This window comes from Saimiri boliviensis, chromosome 20 (genome assembly GCF_048565385.1).
Source record: "Saimiri boliviensis isolate mSaiBol1 chromosome 20, mSaiBol1.pri, whole genome shotgun sequence".
Classification (NCBI taxonomy): domain Eukaryota; kingdom Metazoa; phylum Chordata; class Mammalia; order Primates; family Cebidae; genus Saimiri; species Saimiri boliviensis.
In genome coordinates this window covers 35334628-35359000 of record NC_133468.1, presented here as the reverse complement: position 1 = coordinate 35359000, position 24373 = coordinate 35334628, and the positions used below count along the sequence as shown (strand labels likewise).

The window sequence follows — 24373 nt, the reverse complement described above, 5'->3', positions numbered from 1 at the left end:
GGATGCTGGGTTTTGTTATAAATGGAGCCTATAGCCGGTGTGGTGGCTCAAGCCTGTAATCCCGGCACTTTGGGAGGCCAAGGTGGGCGGATCACCTGAGGTCAGGAGTTTGAGACCAGCCTGACCAACATGATGAAACCCCATCTCTACTAAAAATACAAAATTAGCCAGGTGTGGTGGTGGACGCCTATAATCCCAGCTACTCGGGAGGCTGAGGCAGGAGAATCACTTGAACCTGGGAGGCGGAGGTTGCAGTGAGCCGAGATCGCGCCACTGCACTCCAGCCTGGGTGACAAGAACGAAACTCCGTCTCAAATAAATAAATAAATAAAGCCCACTCGAGGTTTCCAGAAGGAACCCAGCCTCGGAGTGGGGCAGGCACACACTGGGTTTCCTTTACTAGAGGCAGTCGAGACCAAGGAAAGCCGGGGGCCTACCTGGCCACCCCTTTCCCTTTGCTCCCTGGGGAGATAGTCCCAGGCACCAGCCCAGCTCCATTTCTTACCTGCCAGCATCTCCATCCCATAACCAGAGTCCTCGGATGGCAGCTGCCCAGGCATCGAGCCTGTCATGTCCTCGGAGGTGGGCGAGGGGTCTGAAGACAGAACTCCAAATGACACGGATGTCCTCTACCTGCCACACTCCCGTCACCGTCCCTCGGGGACCACCCAGCCCACTCTGCCCACACACAAGGGTCCTTTCTTTCTGTCTGTTTTGTTTGTTTGTTTGAGACGGAGTCTCATTCTGTCGCCCAGGTTGGAGTGCAGTGGTGCCATCTCAGCTCACTGCAGTCTCTGCCTCCCTGGTTCAAGCGATTCTCCTGCCTCAGCCTCCCGAGTAGCTGGGATTACAGGTGCAACCACCACACTTGGAACTACAGGCATGCGCCACTATGCCTGGATAATTTTTGTATTTTTAGTAGAGACGGGGTTTCACCATGTTGGCCAGGCTGGTCTTGAACCCTTGACCTCAGGTGATCCACCCATTTTGGCATCCCAAAGTGCTGGGATTACAGGTGTGAGACACCATGCTCAGCCATTTTTTTTTTTTTTTTGATAGGGTCTCACTGTGTTGCCCAGGCCGGAGTGCAGTGGTGCAATCGGAGCTCACTGCAGCCTCCAACTCCTGGGCTCAAGTGATCCTCCTCCCTCAGCCTCTTGCGTAGCCACACCTACAGCCACACACCACCACATGTGGCTAATTTCTCATACTTTTAGTAGAGATGGGGTCTCGCTATGTTGCTCAGGCTGGTCTTGACCTCCTGGCCTCAAGCAGTCCTCCTGTGTCAGCCACCCAGAATGCCGGGATTACAAGCATGAGCCACTGCACCCGGCACCCTCTTGGCTTCTAACGGTCGCCCCACACTGAAGCTCTAGCACCCAAATCCACCCTCTCCTCTGAGGACGTGGAAAGGGAGGCTTGGCGGAGGGTACGGGGAAACTCAGAACCTCTCAGGCCCAGCCTCACAAATCCCAGGGAAGCCGAGCCAGGAAGCTGAAGTTTGAGGGGACCTTCCGGAAGGTGAGAGCCGAGAACACGATTCCTAACAGGGGCAGTTGTGGCCAGAGCATTCACGATACCCCGAAGGCTCTCGGGATCCACGGAGAGAAACAGCGGCCTGGAGGCCTCTTCTTCACCAGGGCAGACCCTCGGGAGGCCATTGGTACGGCCCTGATTTCTGCAGGGGCTGGTCAGACGTCCGTCCCTTACCTGGGACGGTGACCTGAATGATGTCCAGATCCTCTGGCTCAATTTTGATCGGCCTTAGCCCGCCCAGCTCCCCAGAGGTTCCTGTAAAGAGGAAAGGAAGGATCCGGTCAAGTCTGGCATGAGCCTGGCTGGGCAGAGGGAGTCTTTCCAGAACATTCTGGTGTCTGTAACTTGTCAGTGAGGTTCTACCTAGGACAAGTCATGTCAGCTCCCGGCTCCTGCCCAGACCAGAAGTGGAGGTCAGGGGAGCCCCCAGGTTAGGCTTAGGGGCTCCTATTTATTTATTTATTTGAGATAGAGTTTCACTCTTGTTGCCCAGGCTGGAGTGCAATGGCGGGATCTCAGCTCACTGCAACCTCCGCCTCCTGGGTTCAAGCGATTCCCCTGCCTCTGAAGTAGCTGGGATTACAGGCACGTGCCACCACGTCAGGTTAATTTTTGTATTTTTGGTAGAGACAGGGTTTCTGCATATTGGTCAGACTGGTCTTGAACTCCCGACCTCAGGTGATCTGCCTGCCCCAGCCTCCCAAAGTGCTGGGATTACAGGTGTGAGCCACCGCGCCCAGCCAGGGGCTCCAATTTACAGACCCGGTGACTGACGCTCCCCAGAGGGGAGGCTGACGGTCCAGGAGCCTGGAGCCTGGGTCTGTGCATCGACAAGAGGCAGTGGTGATGCCAGTACCCAGGTCCCCATGCCCCTGACCCCCGTCGGAGCTCCCAGCATGCCTTGCACCTTGGCGCTGCAAGCCTGGGGGGTGCAGGCGGGCAGAGGGGGGTCATTAGCACTCCAGGCTCATGCGCCGAGTTGAGCTCCTCCCTAAGGCTGCCGGGTAGGGCTGGTGGTGGCCCTCCTGGCCCATGACACCCATCGCATACCCTGCTCCTTCTCACCTGGCCCGCAGTCTTCAGACATGGTGCCCTTGTCTGACCTGTGAAGGGAAGCCAGGAAATGACCCCTGTCAGCCAAGTCCAGGGCCACCCTGCCCAGCCTTGCCCCTCCAGGCAGTCGGGGGCCCACCGCGGCCGCCCTTGCAGAAGACACTCCTCCCCCATCACCCCCTGGCCCCCCAGGACGGTGCTCCCTACCCCCACCAGGGAGCTCTGGGGCTCCTGAGCTTGGCACAGTGGGGGTTTGATCCCTGCTTGTGGGGGATTAAGACCTGCAAGGCCCGGAAAAGGTTAAGAATCTGGGGAGGGGCCTGGGAGTGAAGGTAGCCAGGACCCTGGGTCGGATGATTTTGTTAATTTCCTCCCTCCCTCCCAGAAAACTGCCGGGGGAGGCCTGGCATGGTGTGGGGATTCTGAAATAAACAGCCCACCCCTGCCTCTAAGAGGTCAGAACGTGGTTGGGGGGTGCTGGCGGGTGGTTGCCAAGCTGAGCACTGGGGCAGGGTCTGGTGGGCACTCAGGACAGGCATCGGACCTGGTGTTAGAATGTATGTGTGCATGCAGGTATACACGTGTATGTGATATGCATACACGTTGTTTTTTTTTTTTTTTTTTTGGCAAAGTCTTGCTCTGTTGCTCAGGTTGGAGTGCAGTGGCATAATCTTGTCTCACTGCAAACTCTGCTTCCTGGGTTCAAGCGATTCTCCTGCCTCAACCTCCCAAGTAGCTGGGACTACAGGCACCCGCCACCATGCTCGGCTAATTGTTTTGTATTTTTAGTAGAGACAGGGTTTTGCTATGTTGGCCAGGTTGGTTTCGAACTTCTGACCTCAGGTGATCTGCCTGACTCAGTGCTGGGATTACAGGTGTGAGCCATCATACCCGGCCTCATGTATGTCTTTTTGAGACAAGGTCTTGCTCTGCTGCCCAGGCTGGAGTGCAGTGGTGCGATCACGGCTCACTGCAGCCTTGACCTCCCGGGCTCAAGCAATCTCCCCACCTCAGCCTCCCAAGTAGCTGGGACCACAGGTACCAGCCATAACATCCAGCTTACTTTTTATTTTTTGTAGGGACAAGAGTCTCACTGTGTTGCCCAGGCTGGTCTCAAACTCCTGGCCTCAAGGGAGTCACCCACCTCGGCTTCTCAAAGTGCTGAGAGTACAGGCGTGAGCCACCACGCCCGGCCTAGTGCGGGCATTTAGGGACTTCTGAGGGAGGTGACATCTGGCTAGATCTTGGGGATGGGACAGTTCTCTAGGCAGAAGGAAGTAGGTGGAGCCCTGTTTCCCCTCGCCCTCCCTTTGCACCTTCAAGGGCTGGTGGTGTGGTGGGAGCCGCCCTGGGTCTCTGGTCCCCCCTGCAGGTAATACTCCCTCAGCCCAGAGCAGGGCTGGCCGTGGGCCTCCGGGGTTGGGGCCTCACCGAGCACTCCCGGCCATGTCAAGGATGCTGGCCCTAGAGACCTCTGCAGAGGTGTCCTCCGGCGGGCTGGCTGGCTCCAGCTTCGTGGTGTCTTTGGTAAACTTGTTCCCTGTGGGGAGAGTCAGGGCGCTCAGGATGGAGGTCTCCACGTGAAGCTCCTGGGGGGATCCCAGGGGGCCTCGCCTCTGCCCTTCCTTGTGAGCTCCACGTCCAACCAACAGCCAGGAACGGGTCCTGGGGAGAGACGCCGCCCCAAAAAGGAGGAATAGCAGCTCTAGTGCCAGAGAGGGCCAGAAATTTGAGAGTAAGGGCGGGAGGAAGGGGAGGCAGCAACCGGAGACGGTTCCCCCGCCCGCCCACACACTGCGGGGGCTGAGCCCTGAGAACAGGCCCGGGGCTTCCCCAAGGCTGCGTCACGGGACCAGGCCCTCATCTCATGATTTCGCTGTGCCAGGAGCCCGGAGGAAGGTGCTCTTTTCTGTTTCGTTTTGTTTTTTGGGACAGAGTTTGGCTCTGTCGCCCAGGCTGGAGGGCGATGGTGTGATCTCGGCTCACTGCAACCTCTGCCTCCTGGGCTCAAGCAATTCTCCTGCCTCAGCCTCCCGAGTAGCTTGGATTACAGGTGTGCACCACCACGCCCAGCCAATTTTTGTATTTTTAGTAGAGATGGGGGTTTCTCCATGTTGGTCAGGCTGGTCTAGAACTTCCGACCTCAGGCGATCCGCCCACCTCAGCTTCCCAAAGTGTTGGGATTACAGGCGTGAGCCACTGCACCCGGCTGGAAGGTGCTCTTATCCCCATTTCACAGATGTGGAAACTGAAGCCCAGAAGACCTTTCCCAAAGTCACACAGCCAGTGGGAGGCAGGACCAGAACTGGGGTGCCAGATATGAAAAGATGGGCAATGCTTCACTGCCCCGGGAAGAGCCTGCACCTTCCTTTTTTTTGAGACCAGTCTTGCTCTGTCACCAGGCTGGAGTACAGTGGTGTGATCTCAGCTCACTGCAACCTCTCTCTCCTGGGTTCAAGTGATTCTCCTGCCTCAGCCTCCCAAGTAGCTGGGACTACAGGCGCCCACACCACACCCAGCTGATCTTTTGTGTTTTAGTAGAGACGGGGTTTCACCATGTTGGCCAGGATGGTCTGGGACTCCTGACCTTGTGATCCACCCGTCTCAGCCTCCCAAAGTGCTGGGATTACAGACGTGAGCCACCGCGCCCGGCCAGAGCCCGCATCTTCCTCCTGGGATGGGCGTGCTGGCTGGGCCCGCAGCCAGGGACCTGTGCCCACCTGGGCTTCCGTTCCTCTATCTGCACGTGAGGATAGAAATGGAGCTGCCTTCATAGGACTGCTGGAATTCTATTAAAATAAAATATGCTGGCAGCTTCGAAGAGAGCCTGGCACAGTTCAGGTTCACTAAGCTGGCGCAGGGTAGTATCCAGCTTTAGTACTCTGTCCTGGGCACTCGAAGCTGTGAGGGGCTGTCCTGACAGTCTGCGAGCACCTAGGAGCCCGGGACCCATTTCTGTCCCAGGACACAGAAGCCACAGCCCAGCCTCCCTCCCTCCCTGAGGGCAGGGGCTCGGGAGGACCAAGTCCAGGATGGTGGCAGCTCAGGTTCTACAGGGGAATCAACTGGAAACTTCAGAATGGGCTAGATGGTCCCCACATACCTGTGAAAATTCGCTCATCAAACATCCTGGGGAGAGAGAGGAGACGGGCATGAGAACGGTGTAGGCTCTCCTGGGGCTCGGGGAGATGCCTCCAGGTCCCCTTCGGTGGAAGTCACTGAGTGACAAAGGCACAGCCACAGACCTGGGCACCCGAGACACAGGCAGGCAGGAGAGGGCATGTCCGACGTCTCAGAACCTCCCAAACCATTTATTTTTATTTTTGGAGACAGTCTCACTTTGTCGCCCAGGCTGGAGTGCAGTGGTGCGATCTTGGCTCACTGCAACCTCCGCCTCCTGGGTTCAAGTGATTCTCCTGTCGCAGCCTCCCAAGTAGCTGGGATTATAGGTGCCCGCCAGCACGCCCTGCTAAGTTTTGTATTTTTAGTAGAGATGGGGTTTCACCATGTTGGCCAGGCTGGTCTCGATCTTCTGACCTCAGGTGATCCACTCACCTCGACCTTCTAAAGTTCTAGGATTACAGGCGTAATCCAGGCCACCTCATCTAGCCTATTTTTTATTTTTTGAGACGGGGTGTCTGTCACCCAGGCTGGAGTGCAGTGGCACGATCATAGCTCACTGCAGCCTTAAACTCTGGTGCTCCAGTGATCCTCCCATCTCAGCCTCCAAGTAGCTGGGACTACAGGCACCTGCCACCACGCCTGGTTAACTTTTTAAATTTTTTTTTGCAGAGACGGGGTCTCACCATGTTGCCCGGGCTGGTTTCAGGCCTGTTTTATGTAAGTGAGGCACAGAGTGGTTAAGTAACTCGCCCAAGGACACCCAGCTAGGAAATGTCTTTAAGTACACAGATACACTTGATGATGTTTTTATTCACGAGCAAAATGAGGTCAAGGAAAAACACCTCATGCTTATTAAACATGTGCTATGTGTCAGGTGTGTTTCATCTACTTTTTTACTTTATGTTAGGAAACCCCCTGGGTGCGGGGCATCCATGTCCCTTTTCCTTTTTTCTTTTTTCTTTAAGAAACAGGGCCTTGCTCTGCCACTCAGGCTACGCAGGCCTGGGCCACGTAGCAAGATCTCATCTCTACTCAAAAAAATAAATCACCAGGTGCCTGATCAGGCCAGACACTGTGCCTGCATTTTCTGGTCAATCCACAAAAGACCCAGAAGGAAGAGGCCGCCCAGCTACACTAAGGAGCTCTAATAGAATCTTCTCCCAGACCTGTCCAATTCTCTGTTAAGTTAGAGAATCCGTTCATTCTGCCCTTGCTCCATTATTGCCTCCCCAGGTCTCCGCTCAGCCCAGATGCCCGCAAACCCCGAGCCCAAGCCAAGCCTGGAGTGGAAGGCCAGGCCCCTATGCCCACCTGCTGCAACTCTTTTTTTTTTTTTTTTGGTATTTTTAGTAGAGACAGGGTTTCATCATATTGGCCAGGCTGGTCTTGAACTCCTGACCTAGTGATCTGCCCGCCTTGGCCTCCCGAAGTGCTGGGATTACAGGCATGAGCCATCCCGCCTGGCCTCTTTTTTATTTTTGAGATGGAATCTCCCTCTGTCACACAGGCTGGAGTGCAGTGGCGTGATCTTGGCTCACTGTAGCCTCTGCCTGCCGGGTTCAAGAGATTCTCCTGCCTCAGCATCCCAAGTAGCTGGGTTACAGGCATGCACCACCACACCTGGCTGATTTTTGTATCATTAGTACAGACAGGGTTTTGCCATGTTGGCCAGGCTGGTCTCGAACTCCTGGCCTCAAGCGATCCGCCCGCCCTGGCCTCCCAAAGTGCTGGGATTACAGGCGTGAGTCACTGTGCCCAGCCCCACCCGTACCTCTTAATGATGAAGTGGATGCTGTGCCGTTCCTCCAGAATCCGCTTCAGCTTGGGGACTCCATAAGTGCAGGGGCGCTTGAAGGGGATCTTGTCGGGGATGCCCACGATCTCCACAGCCTCCGGGTCGCAGGCAATCTTCCGGTAGGGCACGGGGACCATGTGGTCCAGGCCCAGGGCTTCCGCTGGAAAGATAACCAAATGGCAAGGCTGAGTGTGAGACAGGCTGCAGGGTGCGCAGGACCTGGGGCTGTGGTCACCATCACTCCCACCATCCCCACTCCACTATGGCCATGTAGTGGCCATAGGGATCCTGCAGAAATGTCAAATCATGTCACTTTTTTCTTTTTTTGAGACGAATTCTCCCTCTGCCACTCAGGCTGGAGTGCAGTGGTGTGATCTCAGCTCACTGCAACCTCCACCTCCCAGGTTCCAGCGACTCTCCTGCCTCAACCTCCGAAGGAGCTGGGACTACAGGTGCCCACCACCATGCCTGGCTAATTTTTTGTATTTTTAGTAGAGACAGGGATTCACCATGTTAGCCAGGATGGTCTCGATCTCCTGATCTTGTGATCCACCTGCCTCAGCCTCCGAAAGTGCTGGGATTACAAGTGTGAGCCACCATGCCCAGCCCATGTCAGTTTTATGTTAAGAAATTGGCTGGGCTGGGTGCAGTGGTGCATGCCTGTAATTCCAGCACTCTGGGAAGCTGAGGTGGGCAGACGGCTTGAGCCCAGGAGTTCAAGACCAGCCTAGACAACACAGCAAGATCCCATCTCTGCAAAAAGTAAAAAATAAAAAGCTAGGCATGGGGGTGCACGCCAGTAGTCCCTGCTACTCTGGAGGCTGAGGTAGGAGAATCATTTGAGCCTAAAAGTTCAAAGCTGCAGTGAGCCAAGATCATGCCACTGCACCTCAGGCTGGGCAACAGAGTGAGACCCTGTCTCTAAAAAAATCAAATAAAAAATGTCCACTGGCTCCCATCTCATTTGGTGACAGCCAAAGTCCTACCTAGGTGACTTCATCACCTCTGACATCATCTGCCCCTTTCATGCCTCTGTGTGCTCCCCTCAACCCCTGCCACTCCCTCGGTGCTTCCCCCACCCTCGCCAGGGGCGTACACTCAGTTCAAGGCCTTTGTACTTGTTCTTCTGTCTTCCCAGATCCCTTTCTCCCAGAAATCCTCAAACATCCATCTGTCCGTTCATCTAATCATCCATCCATCCATCCATCCATCTATCTGTCAGTCCATCCATCTGCCCATCCATCCATCCGTCCGTCCGTCTGTCCGTCCATCCATCCATCCATCTATCCATCCATCTGCCCATCCATCCAATCATCCATCCATCCATCCATCCATCCATCTGCCCATCTATGCATCCATCTGCCCATCCATCCATTCATCTGCCCATCCATCCATCCATCCACCCACCCACCCATCCATCCACCCACCCACCCATCCATCCATCCACCTGTCCATCCATCCGTCCATCCATCCATCCATCCATCTGTCCACTTATCTGCCTATCCGTCTATCCATCCATTCATCTATCCATCCATCTGCCCATCCATCTATCTATCCATCCATCCATCTGCCCATCCATCCATCCGCCCATCCACCCATCCATCCATTCGTCCATCCATCCATCCATCCATCTGTCCATCCATGGATCAGTCTGTCCATCCATCCATCCATCCATTCGTCTGTCCATCCATCTGTCCATCCATCCATCCATTTGTCTGTCCATCGATCCATCCATCTATCCATTTGCCCATCCATCCATCTACCCATTGTTCTATCCATCTATCCATCCACCCATCTTTTCTTCCTTCCTTCCTTCCTTTCCTTCCTTCCCTCCCTCCCTCCTTTCAGGTGTTTGCTCAAATAGCACCTTGGCAGCCTCATGTGGCCCCTCCATCCCTCATTCTGTCCCCTGCTGTGTCTGTCATCCACTGCTCATCACCTGACATTACATCCACGCTCATCTCTATGCGTGTTCACTATCTGGAAAGGAAGCTGCATAAGAACAGGGGCTTTGGCCAGGTGTGGTGGCTTATGCCTATATTCCCAACACTTTGGGAGGCCACGGTGGTTGGGGAATGCTTGAGCCCAGGAGTTCAAGACCAGCCTGGGCAGCACAATAAGCAGCCATCTCTATAAAAATAGAAAAAATGAGCCGGGCATGGTGGCGCATGCCTGTAATCCCAGCTACTTGGCAGGCTGAGGCAGGAGGATCACTTGAGCCCAGGAGTTCAAAGATGCTGTGAGCTGTGATTGCACTACACTCTAGCCTCGGCAACAGAGTGAGACTATTTAAAATAGAGTAGGGGTTTTGTTTCCTGCCCTGCCACTGTGACCTCAATGGAGCTGGGCACACACTAAGGGCTTTCTGCATAGTCAGTATACAAATGGCTAAAGGAGGTGCCCAAGCTTGAGGCTGGCTCTTGGCAGGTGACTGGTTGCACAGGTGAGCACAGGTGCGTCCCTTCTTGCAGGGAGGAGCTCAGCACGCCCTCCGTTCACTAGTGCCATAAACAAGACATGGCCCAGAAGCTGGCAGCTGTGCCAACAGCCAAGCAGACAGAATCCAGGCTCATGACCTGGTTACTTGCTCTGTTTTACCAGACTTACACCATTTGAGTCATTCACTTCCACCCCAGCTCCACCTTTTCATTCATTCATTCATTCACCAAATACTTTTTTTTTTTTTAATCTGACGGAGTCTCGCTCTGTCGCCCAGGCTGGCATGCAGTGGCACAATCTTGGCTCACTGCAACCTCTGTTGACCAGGTTCAAGTGATTCTCCCTGCCTCAGCCTCCCAAGTAGCTGGAATTACAGGCGTGGACCACTACGCCCAGCTAATTTTTTGTGTTTTTAGTAGAGACCGGGTTTCACCATGTTGGCCAGTCTGGTCTTGAACTACTGACCTCAGATGATCCGCCAGCTTTGGCCTCCCAAAGTGCTGGGATTACAGGCGTAAGCCACCACGTCTGGCCCAACACCAAATACTTTTTAAGTACCTACTATGTTCCTAACACAAGCTGGTACTTACTTTCTTTCTTTTTTAGAGACAGGGTCTTGCTCTATTGCCCAGGTTCAAGTGCAGTGGTGCAATCATAGCTCACTGCAGCCTCGACTTCTAGCTAAATTGATCCTCCTGCCTCAGCCTCAGTCTTTTGAATAGCTAGGACTACAGGCATGGGTTACCATGCCCAGCGATTTATTTTTTATTTTTTGGAGAAATGGGGTCTTGCCATGTTGCCCAGGCTGATCTTGAACTCCTGGGCTCAAGTGATCCTCCTGCCTCAGCCTCCCAAAGTGCTGAGATTACAGGATGAGCCAGTGCTCCTGGCCTTAAGCAAGTACTTTCACGGGTCACCCATGTCCCCAAGGCTGGCCTGACCATCCACTTCACTCTTGCCTCCTCCTGTGACCTTGGACGGGGCCTGGACACGCTGTCCTCCCCGCCGGCTCCCACATCTCCTGGCTGCTCCCTGCCCTCGTCCGAGGCCTGCTGCACATGCTTTGTCTGTGTTCCTACGAGTGCCCACCCAGAGCTGGACCTCCCTCCAGCCCCGCCTGGGCCCTCCCTTGGGTGCCTTTGACATTGTTTTCCTGTTGATGCAGCGGCCCCGCTCTGCGTTGGTGGCTTTGGCATCCAGATCCCACTGAGAAGTCACACTTAGCTCATTGTCCGATTAAACCCTCGAAATCTCAACAGCTGGGAAAGCATCTCTCCCCACAACCCCCAACCTCCCACACCAGCAGCCACCCCAGCCCCAGCCCCAGCCCTTGAGCAATCCTTTGAGTCGCTGCAATTTCATCTCCGTCCGGTTCATCTGGTTTATTGGGGCCTGTTTTTCCAGCAGCGGGGAGATTCAGCGGACAGAGGGCCGACTCCCCAACCCTGCCGTTCCTCCTTGGGAAGGGGCTGGCTTCATGCAGAGCCACCTTGCACCATCCTGGGTCCCTCCCCTGGTCCTAGCATCTTCCCAGGGGACATGTCCTCAGGGCTTCCCGAAGCCCAACATTTCCCCCAGTTCTTATTATTATTACTATTTTTGAAATGGAGTCTCACACCGCTGCCAGGCTGGAGTACAGTGGTGCAATCTCAGCTCACTGCAACCTCTGCCTCCCAGGTTCAAGCGATTCTCCTGCCTCAGCCTCCCAAGTAGCTGGGATTACAGGCAGGCACCACCATGCCTGGCTAATTTTTGGTATTTTTAGTAGAGCCAGCGTTTCACCATGTTGGTCAGGCTGGTCTCAAATGCCTGACCTCGTGATCCACCCGCTTCAGCCTCCAAGTGCTGGGATTACAGGCGTGAGCCACCGAGTCCGGCCCCCAATTCTTATTTTCCTGTTTCTTCCCTGTCTACACCGCCTGCACCGTCGCTGGCTCAATTCACCCAGATTTGGTGGCTGGCGGAGCTGGGACCAGGAGTTCCTTACCCACGATCGGTGCGATGCCTTAGGCTGCCAAATCCCATCCCCACCACCACGGGGACCCCAGTACTCCCGGGTAGCTGCCTTTCCCCCTGCACAGCTCCCCAGAGAGCGCTCTGGCTTATGGGGAACAAGGTCTTGACCACTCCACACCCAGTACTCCTTGGATATGACCCAGGAACAGACATTTGGAAAAGGCTTGGCATTCTGGAAAGTCCAGAGCATGGGACATGCCAGAACACTGGCCTGGGCGGAACCCTCCCAAGGCAGGCAGAGCCGGCTCCTCCCTGGCTCCCCTCCCCACCTGGCTCACACCTGCCCGGGGCGGGGAAACACTCGGGGCAGGTGCAGACAGCCCTTTGCGGTACTGAGGAGTGAGGAGGCGTGGCTGGCTCAGGGTGACCACATCAAAGGCAGCTGGCTACCACAGGCTCCTCACTAAGGCCTCCGGAGTCTCGCTCAGCCCTATCCCAATGTGGAAAGTCCAGCCCACATGCAGAGGTGCCCCAGCTGTGGTCTGAATCACAGGGCACCTCCTCCATGAAGCCCCCACTGACTTCTGACTTCCCGGCCTGTTGAGACTGTATCTTCCTGGGAATTTTCCTCTCTTCTTCTTTTTTTTTTTTTTTTTGAGAGAGAAAGTCTCACTCTGTCGCCCAGGCTGGAGTGCAGTAGCACGATCTTGGCTCACTGTAACCTCCGCCTCCAGGGTTCAAGTGATTCTCCTGCCTCAGCCTCTCGAGTAGCTGGGATTACGGGGGCCTGCCACCACGCCATGCCCAGTTAATTTCGGAATTTCTGTAGAGACGGAGTTTTGCCATGTTGGCCAGGCTGGTCTTGAACTCCTGAGCTCAAGTGACTCACCCGCCTTGGCCTCCCAAAGTGCTGGGATGACAGGTGTGAGCCACAGCACCTACCACTTGCATTTTCTTTCCAGAGTGAGGTGGGCTGCCATCTGCTCTGACCCTGACTCTGTCTTGGGTGCTAGGACAGAGAGAGGGGTCAGGTGCAGTCCTGGCCCTCAGGGAGACGGCAGCAGACAAGGGGGCATCACGTTCCCAATGTGTCACTGGGCGTGGTGGCTCACCCCTGTCATCCCGGCACTTTGGGAGGCCGAGGCGGGTGGATCACAAGGTCGAGAGATCGAGACCATCCTGGTCAACATAGTGAAACCCCGTCTCTACTAAAAATACAAAAATTAGCTGGGTGTGGTGGTGCACACCTATAATCCCAGCTACTCAGGAGGCTCAGGCAGGAGAATTGCTTGAACCTGGGAAGTGGAGGTTGCAGTGAGCCGAGATTACTGCACTCCAACCTGGGCACAGAGCAAGAGTCTGTCTCAAAAAAAAAAAAAAAAAAGTTCCCAATGTGTCACAGAGAGGGAACCATCAGGGTACCCAGAGCTACCCGGCCCAGGCTGGGCGCCAAAAGGCTTCCTGGAGGAGGTGACTCCCAAGACAAGTCTCAAAGAACAATTAGGAATTTGTCCCTAAAACATGAAAAGAGTGTGCCAGGCGGAGGGCACAGCACGGGTGAAGCCAGGGAGGCAGGAAATGGCTTGCTGTGGTACGGGACTTGCACGTGAAGCCAACAGAGATTTTTCTGGGCCCCGTGAGTGGTTCCTCTGATGGGCAATCTGTCTTGTTTGTTTTTTTGTAGAGATCTTGTTCTGTCGCCCAGGCTGGAGTGCAGTGGTGTGATCATAGCTCACTGCAGCCTCAACCTTCTGGGCTTAAGCAATCCTCCCGCCTCAACCTCCAGGTAGCTAAAACCACAGGTGTTTGGTTAATCTTTAATTTTCTTTTTTTTTTTAGGTGGAGTTTCGCTCTTATTGTCCAGGCTGGAGTGCCATAGCATGATCTGGGCTCACTGCAACCTGCACCTCCTGAGTTCTAGCAAATCTTGTGCCTCAGCCTCTTGAGTAGCTGGGATTACAAGTGTGTATTACCACGCCCAGGTAAGTTGTGTATTTTTAGTAGAGACAGAGTTCTGCCATGTTGGCCAGGCTGGCCTCAAACTCCTGATCTCAGGTGATCCGCCTGCCTCCGCCTCCCAAAGTGCTGGGATTACAGGCATGAGTCACTGCATGTGGCCTAATTTCAAATTTTTTTTTTCATAGAGATGGGCAGTCTCACTGTGGTTGCCCAGGCTGGTCTTGAACCCCTGGCCTCAGGTGATCCTCCCACCATGGCCTCCCAAAATGCTGGGATGCCAGGCATGAGTCACCGCGCCCGGCCCCCAGACAGGCAATCTCTGCCCCCAACCTGCCCCGCTCCCTACCGCGGAGCCCAGGTCTGGGGCTTTGCCATCAGTTCCGCCCCCTGAAGAATCTGGAAGGGAAATATTGACACAACCACCCCCTACCCAGACAGGAGGAGCCCGAGCCGGATGACATTAGCGTTGCCGGCGCGCGGGAGCCAGCATATGGCTCCCGCTGCCGTGTTGGGGAACACGAGTGATTGCCACGTAATGAGATGCTCAACACGGCTGCTGGGGCCACACGGCGGGCCGCGCCGCCCACTCACCATATCTGCTGTTAAACAGGATCTGCACACACTCCCGGAGCGTGTTGATGTCTTCGGTTTCCTTTATGAAGGCGTCCCACTTCTCTATCAAAACACAGGAGGCACAAGTGAGCAGGGCCTCCAGGGACGGTCGCACGCCCTCCACCGGCCGCGACCCCCAGGCTTTTACCTCCAGAGCCCCCGAGGCTGGCCGCAGCCCCCAGTCCTTCCACCCTCTCCCACGGAGGGTACATGAAGGCAGCCTGCTCTGATGGTCCCCCGTCTGCCCCCTCCTCCTGCTCTGACATCGCTCTAGCCTCTCCCATGGGTGTGGCGTCAGAGCTGGCTCAGCCTGTCCATCCCGAGCCCATCCTACCCCAGACATACAGGAGGCTGGACGAGCAGTCCTCCCAGGGGAAAAAGAGGTCAAGTCTTTTTTTTTTTTTTGAGACGGAGTCTCGGTCTGTTGCCCAGGCTGAAGTGTACTGGCGTGATCTCAGCTCACTACAATCTCTGCTTCCTGGGTTCAAGCAATTCCCCTGTCTCAGCCTCCCAAGTAGCTGGAACTATAGGCACACACCACCACGTCCAGCTAATTTTTTTTTTTGTTATTTTGTCCAGCTAATTTTTTATACTTTAGTAGAGACGGGGTTTCACCATGTTGACCAGGATGGTCTCGAACTACTGACCTTGTGATCTGCCCGCCTTGGCCTCCCAAAGTGCTGGGATTATAGGCGTGAGCCACCAAGCTCGGCCCCCGCCCCCCCCTCTTTTTTTTGAGATGGTGTCTCACTCTGTCACCCAGGCTGAAGTGCAGTGGCCCCATCTCGGCTCACTACAACCTCTGTCTCTCAGGTTTGAGTGATTCTCCTGCCTCAACCTCCAGAGTAGTTGGGATTACAGATGCATGCCACCATATCTGGCTAATTTTTTTTTTTTTTTTTTTTTTGAGACAGTCTTGCTCTGTTGCCAGGCGCCAGGCTGGAGTGCAGTGATGTGATCTCAGCTCACTGCAACCTCCGCCTCCTGGGTTCAAGCAATTCTCCTGCCTCAGCCTCCTGAGTAGCTGGGATTACAGGTGTGTGCCACCACGCCCAGCTAATTTTTTGTATTTTTAGTAGAGACGGAGTTTCACCACGTTGGCCAGGCTGGTCTTGAACTCCTGACCTCAGGTGATCCACCTGCCTCGGCCTCCCAAAGTGCTGGGATTACAGGTGTGAGCCACTGTGCCCAGCCTGAGGTTGAGTATTTTATTTTTTAATTTAAATTAAAAAAAAAATTTAGAGATGGGGGTCTCACTGTGTTGCCCAGGCTGGAGGGTAGCGGTGCAATCATAGCTCATTGTAGCCTCAAACTCCTAGGCTCAGGTGATCCTCCCGCCTCGGCCTCCCAAGCAGCTGTGATGACAGGTATGAGCCACCACTTCAGCTGTTTTTTTTTTCTTTTCTTTTCTTTTTTACAGACAGGGTCTCACTCTGTTGCCCAGACTGGAGTGCAGTGGTGTGATCATAGCTCACAGCAGCCTCTAACTCTTGGACTCAAACGGTCCTCCCACTTCAGCCTCCCGAGTAGCTGAGTACCAGTGCCCACCACCACGTCTGGCTAAGGGCCGAGTCTTGCTCTTGGGAATCTAATCCTTGTGCCTTCCACATCTGAGGTCTCACTCAGCACTGGCCTTCTTGGTTTCTCCTAAACGCTCAGCTCTGCTGGCCTCTCAAAACCTCTGTCTTGATTGAATAATAAGTGATTGTTGGTTCATTTATAATCAATAAAAGTAACAACTTTAATTTGTTAAGTGCTTATCTGTGATAAGTACTTTATATATATGTACATTATCCTATTTAATTCCTTATGACAAGTTTTAAACAGAGATATTATTCCTGTTTTGCAGATAGGAAAACTGAGGCTCAAAGAAGCTGAGCATCTTGCTTGTGATACCCCAGTGAGATTCTATCCCAGCTTGTGCCCCTGGCCCACGGGCCCGTCATGCTGCTGTTCCATCTGGATATTCAGGTCCCGTTTCCGCCAAGGCTGGACCTTGTTTGGGGCGGTGGCAGTGAGGAGAGCGGGGAGGGGGACGGGTCTCCATTCTGATCCCAGGAGACTGGGTTTTCTTTCTGTCTTCAAATTTTACAGAGATGGAGTCTCACAAGGTTGCCTCGGCCGGTCTAGAACTTCCAGGCTCAAGTCATCCTCCCACTTCTGTCTCCCAAAGCACTGGGATGAGAGGTGTGAGCCGCCACACCTGGCCTAGGACTGGGTTTTCTTACAGAACCTCTGCCCGGAGGTGAGACTGAGAGCCTCACAACGCAGAACTGCTGGTAAGTCCTGCTACATTCTTTCTTGGTATAACTGAATCCCACACTTTCCTATACTCAGGCCTTCTGTGTGATACTTTAAAAATCCGTCCACTTTTTTTTTTTTTTTTTTGTATATGTATTGCTTCCTTTAAAAGGTGGAGTTTAACTCCTCTCCCACTGAGGGCAGGCTGGATCATGTTTCTGGCTTCTAATGGATAGAATATGGCAGAAGTGACAGTAATTTCTGAGGATGGGTCACAAAAGCCATGTGGCATCTTTTTTCCTCTCTTTTGGATCAAGAACGCTGGAGGGAACCAGCGGCCATGTTGTGAGGATGCTCAAGCAGCCCCATCAAGGCTGGCCCATATGGCGGGAACTGAGGCCTCCTGCTAACAGCTCCGTGAATGAGCTCAGAAGCGTCTCCTCCAGCTCCAGCTGAGCTCTTGGATGACGGCAGCCCCAGCTGACATCCTGACTGCAACCTCATGAGAGACCCTGACCCAGCACTGCCCAGCTCGGCCGGTCCTGAATGCCCAACCCCCAGAAACTGTGAGGTAGTAAACACTTGTTGTTTTAAGCTTCATTTGGGGGTTACTTATTTTTTGTTATCACTTTTTTTAGAGATAGGGTCTTACTGTTGCCCAGGCTGGAGTGCAGTGGTGCAATCATAGCTCACTGCAGCCTCCAACTCCTGGGCTCAAGTGATCCTCCTGCCACAGCCTCCCAAGTAGCTGGGACTACAGGTAGGCACCACGACATTCATCTAATTTTTCTTATTTTTTGTAGAGACAGTGTTTCACTATGTTGCCCAGGCTGGTCTCAAACTCCTGGCCTCAAGCAACTCTCTTGCCTCGGCCTCCCAAAGTGCTGGGATTATAGGCATGAGCCACCGTGCCTAGTCTGGGGTAGTTTATCACACAGCAATGATAACTGTTACACCCTGCTTTACTCACAACTTCCTCCTTTCTCTCACAAAGACCCAGGAGACACATTTCCATCTCAGTGAGCACGGCCTCCAGCCCCCAGTCCCCACTCAGGCCGGGTGCTGCGAGGGCGCTGTCCTACCTGACTTGTCATGGACGATGGAGAAAAGAATGCGCTTGGAGGCATGGACGTTCTGGATGAGAGGCCCTCCAGGCCCCGGGGGCTTCTGTCCTGGACAAGGCAGAGAAGGAAACAGGTTCCAGGTGGGCCCCATGACGGTTCCCCAGAGCTGGCCCCAGCGCACAGGCCCTGGCTCTGGGGTAATAGCCTCATCTGCCAGGGAGACCTCAGAACTGATTCCTGTGACTGCAAACTCAGGGCAAAGCCCCTGACCAGAGGCCTAAGGTATTCTGCGCCAGCATTATCAAGAAAGGGAGGTCGGAGGTACCTTTTCCAGGTAAGAACACTTGTTTTACGTGTATAAGCTTGAAACCCTGGTCAGCTCACATATTTGGGCTTTTTCCCCCTTAGAATAATAGTAGTTAATAATAATAATAGTGTATGTGACTTACAAGCACCTACTACAGGCCAAGCATTAGACCCAGTGCTATTTTTAAAAAAATTTTTGGTAGAGATAGGATCTTGCTATGTTGCCCAGGCTGGTCTTGAACTCCTGGGCTAGGGCGATCCTTCCACCTCAGCCTCCCAAAGAGCTGGAATTACAGGTACGCCTGGCCAGACCCAGTGCTTTAACACAGCAACTCTCAAACTCGAGCTCACTGGAACACTTGGCAGAGTTGTCCAAAGAGACTACTGGGCCCCATCCCCAAAGCTTCAGATTCAGCCACACTGCAGTGGGGCCTGAGAATGTGGATTTCTAACCCTCTCTCAGGAGATGCTACTGCCACCGATCTGCTACTTAATCACGATAACACTTCTGGGAAGCAGGTACTGCTAGCATCCCCATTTTACAGAGGAAGAGACTGAGGCTGAGAGTGAAGATCTGCCCAGAATACACAGCCACTAAGCAGAGGAGCCAGGAGAGGAGTCCAGGTGCTCTTCACCTGCAGCTGCTTCTTTTGTCCTGTGCACCCGGGACCTACCCTCCCCAGTGCCCTTAATCAGGCTGGGTATGCAGTGGGTCCTCGCTGAACGCATGGGGATGACTAGCATGCCTACTTCCTATATAGCACGTGATGTGCATCTCCCCCTTTTGACACCTGAAATGTTGCTGGTGCTCTTTTTTTTTGGAGGCAGAGTTGTGCTCTGTCACCCAGGCTGGAGTGCAGAGGTGTAATCATAGCTCAATGCAGCCTCAGAGTCCTGGGCTCAGGCGATCCTCCTGCCTCAGCCTCCTGAGTGGCTGGGACCCAGGGAGTCCTTACAGGCATCTCTTAGTCCAAGGCCAAGGACATCATTCACAGATGGCTGAGCAGACACCCAGGGTCCCAGGGGGTCTCAGCCAGGACACCATCTGTCCAGCCCCATCCCCATGCCCAGACATGGTTCCTTCCAGCCTAGGAGGGCTTGGGCATCCTGACCTGCCCTGGGAGGATGTCCCCTTAACAAGTGACCTCTGTCCCACCCCCATACTTGGAGATCCCAGCAGCAGTGTTACCACAACAGTCGGAGAAATCTTGGCCACTGGCAGCCTTGGGCTCTGGCATGGGCCGGCCCAGGCCCAGGTCGCTGGGGGCAAGCGGGTAGGAAGGCGGTTCCTGCTTGAACTCTCGGATGGCGTGGTTGGGGAGCGCCGTGCTGTACAGGAAGCTGGCCACGGAGGAGGAGGTGGCAGTGGGGGGAAGGTCCTGGGGTGGCACCTTGGGGGCCTGGCCATGCAGGCCACAGTCCCGTGACCCCTTGGGTATCAGGGAGACACCATTCAGCTCCACCAGGGCCTTCGAGTCCCGCCCGCCATCCTCAAGTGGCCTGGGTAAAGGAGAGGACACATGGACAGCTTTGTACATCTGTTTCACACATCGCATCTCTTCCTCCACAACCCTGAATCCCCACCCTTTGCGGAACACAGTGGCCCCAGAAGGAGGGCAGAACAGGAGCTAGCCTTTCACTTTACAAGCGGGGATGCCGGCTCAGCGGTGGGAATGGTGTCCAGGGCCACAGATCTGGGCCACCGGAGGACCTGGGCACAGCGCCTCTGCTCCAGTCCACAGATCAGGTCCCGCCAGGCGTGGCTGACCACCTCCTATCTCCCGCTGCACCCCTCCCCTTCCCTGCCTCCACATTGCCTGGGGCACCTTGCAGAAATGGACTCAACCTTAAAGCCCGCAGGCTGCTTTCCTGGCTGTCCTGGCAATTGGAACTGTCTCTGACCAGCCTGAAAAACCGAAATCTTCTGTGGGTCCCTAATTAACCATGGATTTACAACCTAAGCAAGCACACCACGTGGTTCTCCCACTTCTGACACCTAAAAATGCCACCTTTTTTTGAGATAGAGTTTTGCTCTGTCACCTAGGCTGGAGTGCAGTGGCGTGATCTTGGCTCACTGCAACTTCTGCCTCCCAGGTTCAAGTGATTCTCCTGCCTGAGGCTCCTAGGCAACTGAGACAACAGGTGTGTGCCACCACGCCCAGCTACATTTTTTGTTTTTTGTACTTTTAGTAGAGATGGGGCTTCATCATATTGGCCAGGCTGGTCTTGAACTCCTGACCTTGTGATCCACCCACCTCTGCCTCCCAAAGTGCTGAGATGACAGGCATGAGCCACTGTGCCACCCCCCACCCCCACCCCAACACCTTTTTTTTTTTTTAAGAGACAGGCCTTGATCTATTGCCCAGGCTGGAGTGTGGTGATACAATCACAGCTCACTGCATCCTCAAATTCCTGGGCTCAAGCAATCCTCTTGCCTCAGCCTCCTGAATAGCTGGGACAACAGGTGTGCACCACCATATATGGGTAATATTTTTTTTGTTTTTTTTTTTGGCAGAGACAGGGTCTTGCCACATTGCCCAGGCTGGTCTTGAACTCCTGGCCTCAAGTGATCCTCCCACCTCAGCCTCCCAAAGGGCTGAAATTACAGGCGTGAGCCACTGCACTCAACCATTTTGGTGCTATTTTGTCCCAAGCCATGTCTCTCCTAATCTCTTTGCAGTGAAGAATTTCCCTGGGGAGACTTCCAAGGCTTAAGGGCCTGCCTCAGATCCTGCTCTATGACTTCACTTTTACCTCACCTCCACCATCAGACTAGGAGTTTTCACAGCCAGAGTCCCCTGTGGGCCTCTCAAGTCCCCTCCCCTCTGGCTAAGTGACCTCCAGCCCCCAGTCTCTGGGTGGCTGCCTCACTCACCTCTTGAGCTTGAAGCGGATGCGGTGGCTCTGTTCCAGGATGGCCATGAGGGCCTTGGGGTCGTACTCAGCAGGCCTCCGGAAGGCCAGGCCCTCGGGCAGCCCCTGCACGGCCAGCAGCCCCGGCTCCCTGAGCAGCCGCTCGTAGGGCAGCGGCACCACACTGGCCCTTCCCAGGGCCTCGCCTATAGCGGGGAGTGCAGGAGAAGGGCCTGGTATGAGAGAGCAGCCAGGCTGGGGCCGGGGCCGCTGTGCCCGTCCAGTGGCTCCCCTTGGTGCGGGGTTCCCACGGATCCCTCACAGCTGCAGACTTAGTGCAGAAGAACTGCCTAGAGGCTAGGGGTGTGGTGGGCGGGTGGGGGCTGAGGACAAGGCCCCACTCTCTGCACCTGGGGGCTGGGGATCCCCTACTGAGGCTGCTGCCCTCCCCGGCCAAGCCCCACTCTGCTCTGGGCACCTGGCTGGAGGGGAAACCAGGGACTGCAAGGGCCCAGAGGACAAAGCAGAGGGGGACAATCCGGCGGGAGCAGAGAGGGCAGAAGAGACGGAGAAGGGGAGACTTGCATGGGCCGGGCTGCGAGAAAGATGCTGTAAGGGCCGGGCACGGTGGCTTCCGCCTATAATCCCAGCATTTTGAGAGGCCAAGGCGGCGGATCACTTGAGGCCAGGAGTTTGAGACCAGCCTGGCCGACAGGATGAAAACCCATCTCTACTAAAAATACAAAAATTAGCCGGGCACGGTGGCAGGCACCTATAATCCCAGCTACTCGGGAGGCGGAGGCAGGAGAATCATTTGAACCCAGGAGGCGGGTTGCAGTGAGCCAAGATCGCACCACTGCACTCCAGCCTGGGCGACAGAGTGAGAATCCGTCTCGGGAAAAAAAAAAAAAAAAAAAAAGGTGTAAGGCGGAAGAGAGAGAGACTGAGGGTGGGGAGAGAAAGCAAGAGGAGATGCTACTGCCACCGATCTGTTACTTAATCATGATAACACTTCTGGGAAGCAGGTCCTGCTATCATCCCCATTTTACAGAGGAAGAGACTGAGGCTGAGAGTGGAGAGGGAGCAGAAATAGGGGATTCAGAGAAAGACGGGAGAGAGGAGGAAGGGACAGACTGAGACGGCACAGGGACAAACATGGGGCCACAGAGGAGGGGAGGCAGGCGGGGGACTGGGGACTGGAGGATGTCACCCCCTATGCTCTCACAGCCTCCTTGAATTCTGCCCGAAGTGGACAGGGGGGCCAGGGCAAGGTGGGCAGAGGTGCAGGTGACTGTGCATGAGCCCTGCAGCTGGCAAACATGTTGACAGGGGCACAGCCAGGCATGCGTGGCAAGCCCTCATCCCAGGGAGGCCAGCGTGACCACCCGGGGCCTCTGGGTACCCCTCCTTCTGACATAAGAACAGCAGACGTTTCCTTGCAGACCCTTTGTGGGAAGTAGAAAAGTTCCTTTTTAAAGTTTCCATTTTGGTTAAAAAAAAACGTTAAGTGAGCTAACCACTTTGTTAAGTTATTAGCTGTCCTGTGCAGCTGTGAGACATGCCAGGCTTACAGGCACGTGGTACACTCTATGTCCTTGTACTGTAACCAAGCTGTCTGTGCTGGACGGGCTCACAGGCACGTCCCAGCTCGCCACTGCTTTTACCTGTTCAGAAAAGTTTTCGGTTGTTAGCCAATCGGGCTTTAGTTTAGACTGCGAGGTCTGGCTCCAGCCAATGGAGATCAGACAGAGCAGTAGGGACAACCCCAAATGCGTAAGGGATAAATGTGTCTGTCTCCCTTTGTTCATTGTACTCTCGTGGCAAGATGGCTGGCGAGGGTGCCCTTCCTGCAGTGCAGGAAGTAAAAATTGTGTTACTGAAAGATCCTTTGTCTGAGTGCTGATTTTTTCTTTGCAGCACCGAGCATCTGTTTCCAACACCTTGCTCCATAAAACCAAGGGCTACAGTAGACGAAGGGTAAAGCCAAATCAGAAATGAATGAAGTGGGACCCTGAGGACCAAAGGGACCTGCCCAAGGTTGCCCAGGGAGTGTAAAGGCCACCACTGGGCCCCCGAAGGCCCACTGCGACCTGACACTTCCCAAAGGAGGCTAGGTCTCCTTTCTTCTCCCTGAAGGAGAGACGTGGCTGAGCAATCAGCCTTCGCTTAGTCATTCAACAAACACTCTCCGAGCACCTGCTGTTGCTGGGCCCTGAACTGCAGGCTGGAGACAGCTAGAAAGAGCAGACTCAGCCCCTGACCCTGGAGAGCTCCTGGGCCGGTGTGGGGACAGGGCACTGTGGGTGCCAAGAGTGGGGGGCATAATCCACTGCGAGGGGGCTTCCAGGAGCTGAGCCTCTGTGCCATGTGGGTGTCCGCCAGAGAGATGAGGGGAAAGGCAGTCTCGAAAGATACCACGGCACCAAGGCCAGGGCATGTGAAATGAACCAGCGGGTGCTGGAGAACAGGAAGTGGTTCTGTAGGGAGGTCGGTAGGGCCCTGTCGTCTAGTGGGAGAAGAAGGTGGGGAGGGAATGAGGGTGGGTGTGTGGGCCCCTGTGCCATGCTCAGGGTGACGGGGAGCGCCCCCCCCGACCCCGCTGGCTGTGGAGGGAAGAACTTCATTCAAGATCAGATTTGTGCTTTGAGAAGATGCCCTTGGCTGCAGGGAAGGTGTGGGGAGCTGGCCTGGGTCTGTTTCTAGGTGAGAGGTGGCAGTGACCTGAACCAGGACAGGGAAGCAGGGGTGGAGGTCTAGGAAATGGCTGGAGAATACGGTGCCTGGGAATGCAGAGATGAGGAAGGGCTGGGGTAGCCAGTACCCCCCATGCCTTGGGGTCCGGCTTTGCCCAGGGCCCGTCCTGGGTCAGGAGGGGGCCCCCTCTGCTTGGTTGGGACCCGGGCTCCCACCCTCCCTGGGGTCCCCAAATGGAATGAGGAAGGATCTTACTATAAAGAACATCAAACACCTCCTCTACCATCTTCCGCAGAAGGTACACATCTGAGCCGTGCTCCAGCGAGGACCGTGGAAGGCTCCGGCCGCCGCCCTCGCCCCGCTGCATCTTCTTGGGGTGCTCTGCCTCTGGATCCTTCCACGGGGGCCCGCCTGTGGGACACAGAGCATGCCAGGCCACAGTGAGCACCCATCTCACCACTCACAGCCTTGGAGCTGGGATGTCTCTGCCCTGTGCTGAGCCGTGGTCCAGCAGCCAGTGCAATACACAAGTGAATGAACGAAGAACTGAGTGAGCAAGCCCGATTCCCACCACCCCGCTGAGGGCCAGGGCTGATCATCTCAGAGTTCCCAGGGCCTGGTCCAGGGCTGGGCCTCACCTTTGGTCACCTCTAACTTGCTGTGTGACCTTAGCTAAGTCCCTTCTCTCTCTGAGCCTCCGTCTGTGAATGCTCAGGGGAGAGACCAGCTATCCTGGCTCAGA

General features: G+C 54.9%; 1 protein-coding gene across 5 annotated transcripts in view; it reads right to left on the bottom strand.

Annotated features, from left to right (window-relative positions):
• Window positions 1–24373, bottom strand: part of GTF2IRD1 (GTF2I repeat domain containing 1) — a 148512-nt gene that overhangs the window by 65965 nt on the left and 58174 nt on the right. For all 5 annotated transcript variants that reach the window (XR_012515309.1, XM_039460562.2, XM_039460561.2 and 2 more), the window contains exons 4-14: window positions 23887–24042; window positions 20960–21143; window positions 19274–19584; window positions 17797–17886; window positions 14453–14536; window positions 7484–7667; window positions 5693–5718; window positions 4021–4129; window positions 2602–2639; window positions 1711–1791; window positions 506–595 (exon numbers count right to left, since the gene is read on the bottom strand). Coding sequence is in view for 4 of the 5 variants with exons in the window: in XM_039460562.2 (XP_039316496.1) it covers window positions 506–595; window positions 1711–1791; window positions 2602–2639; window positions 4021–4129; window positions 5693–5718; window positions 7484–7667; window positions 14453–14536; window positions 17797–17886; window positions 19274–19584; window positions 20960–21143; window positions 23887–24042 (1353 nt within the window). In the remaining variant the exon portion in view is untranslated. The remainder of the gene's footprint in view (window positions 1–505; window positions 596–1710; window positions 1792–2601; window positions 2640–4020; window positions 4130–5692; window positions 5719–7483; window positions 7668–14452; window positions 14537–17796; window positions 17887–19273; window positions 19585–20959; window positions 21144–23886; window positions 24043–24373) is intronic.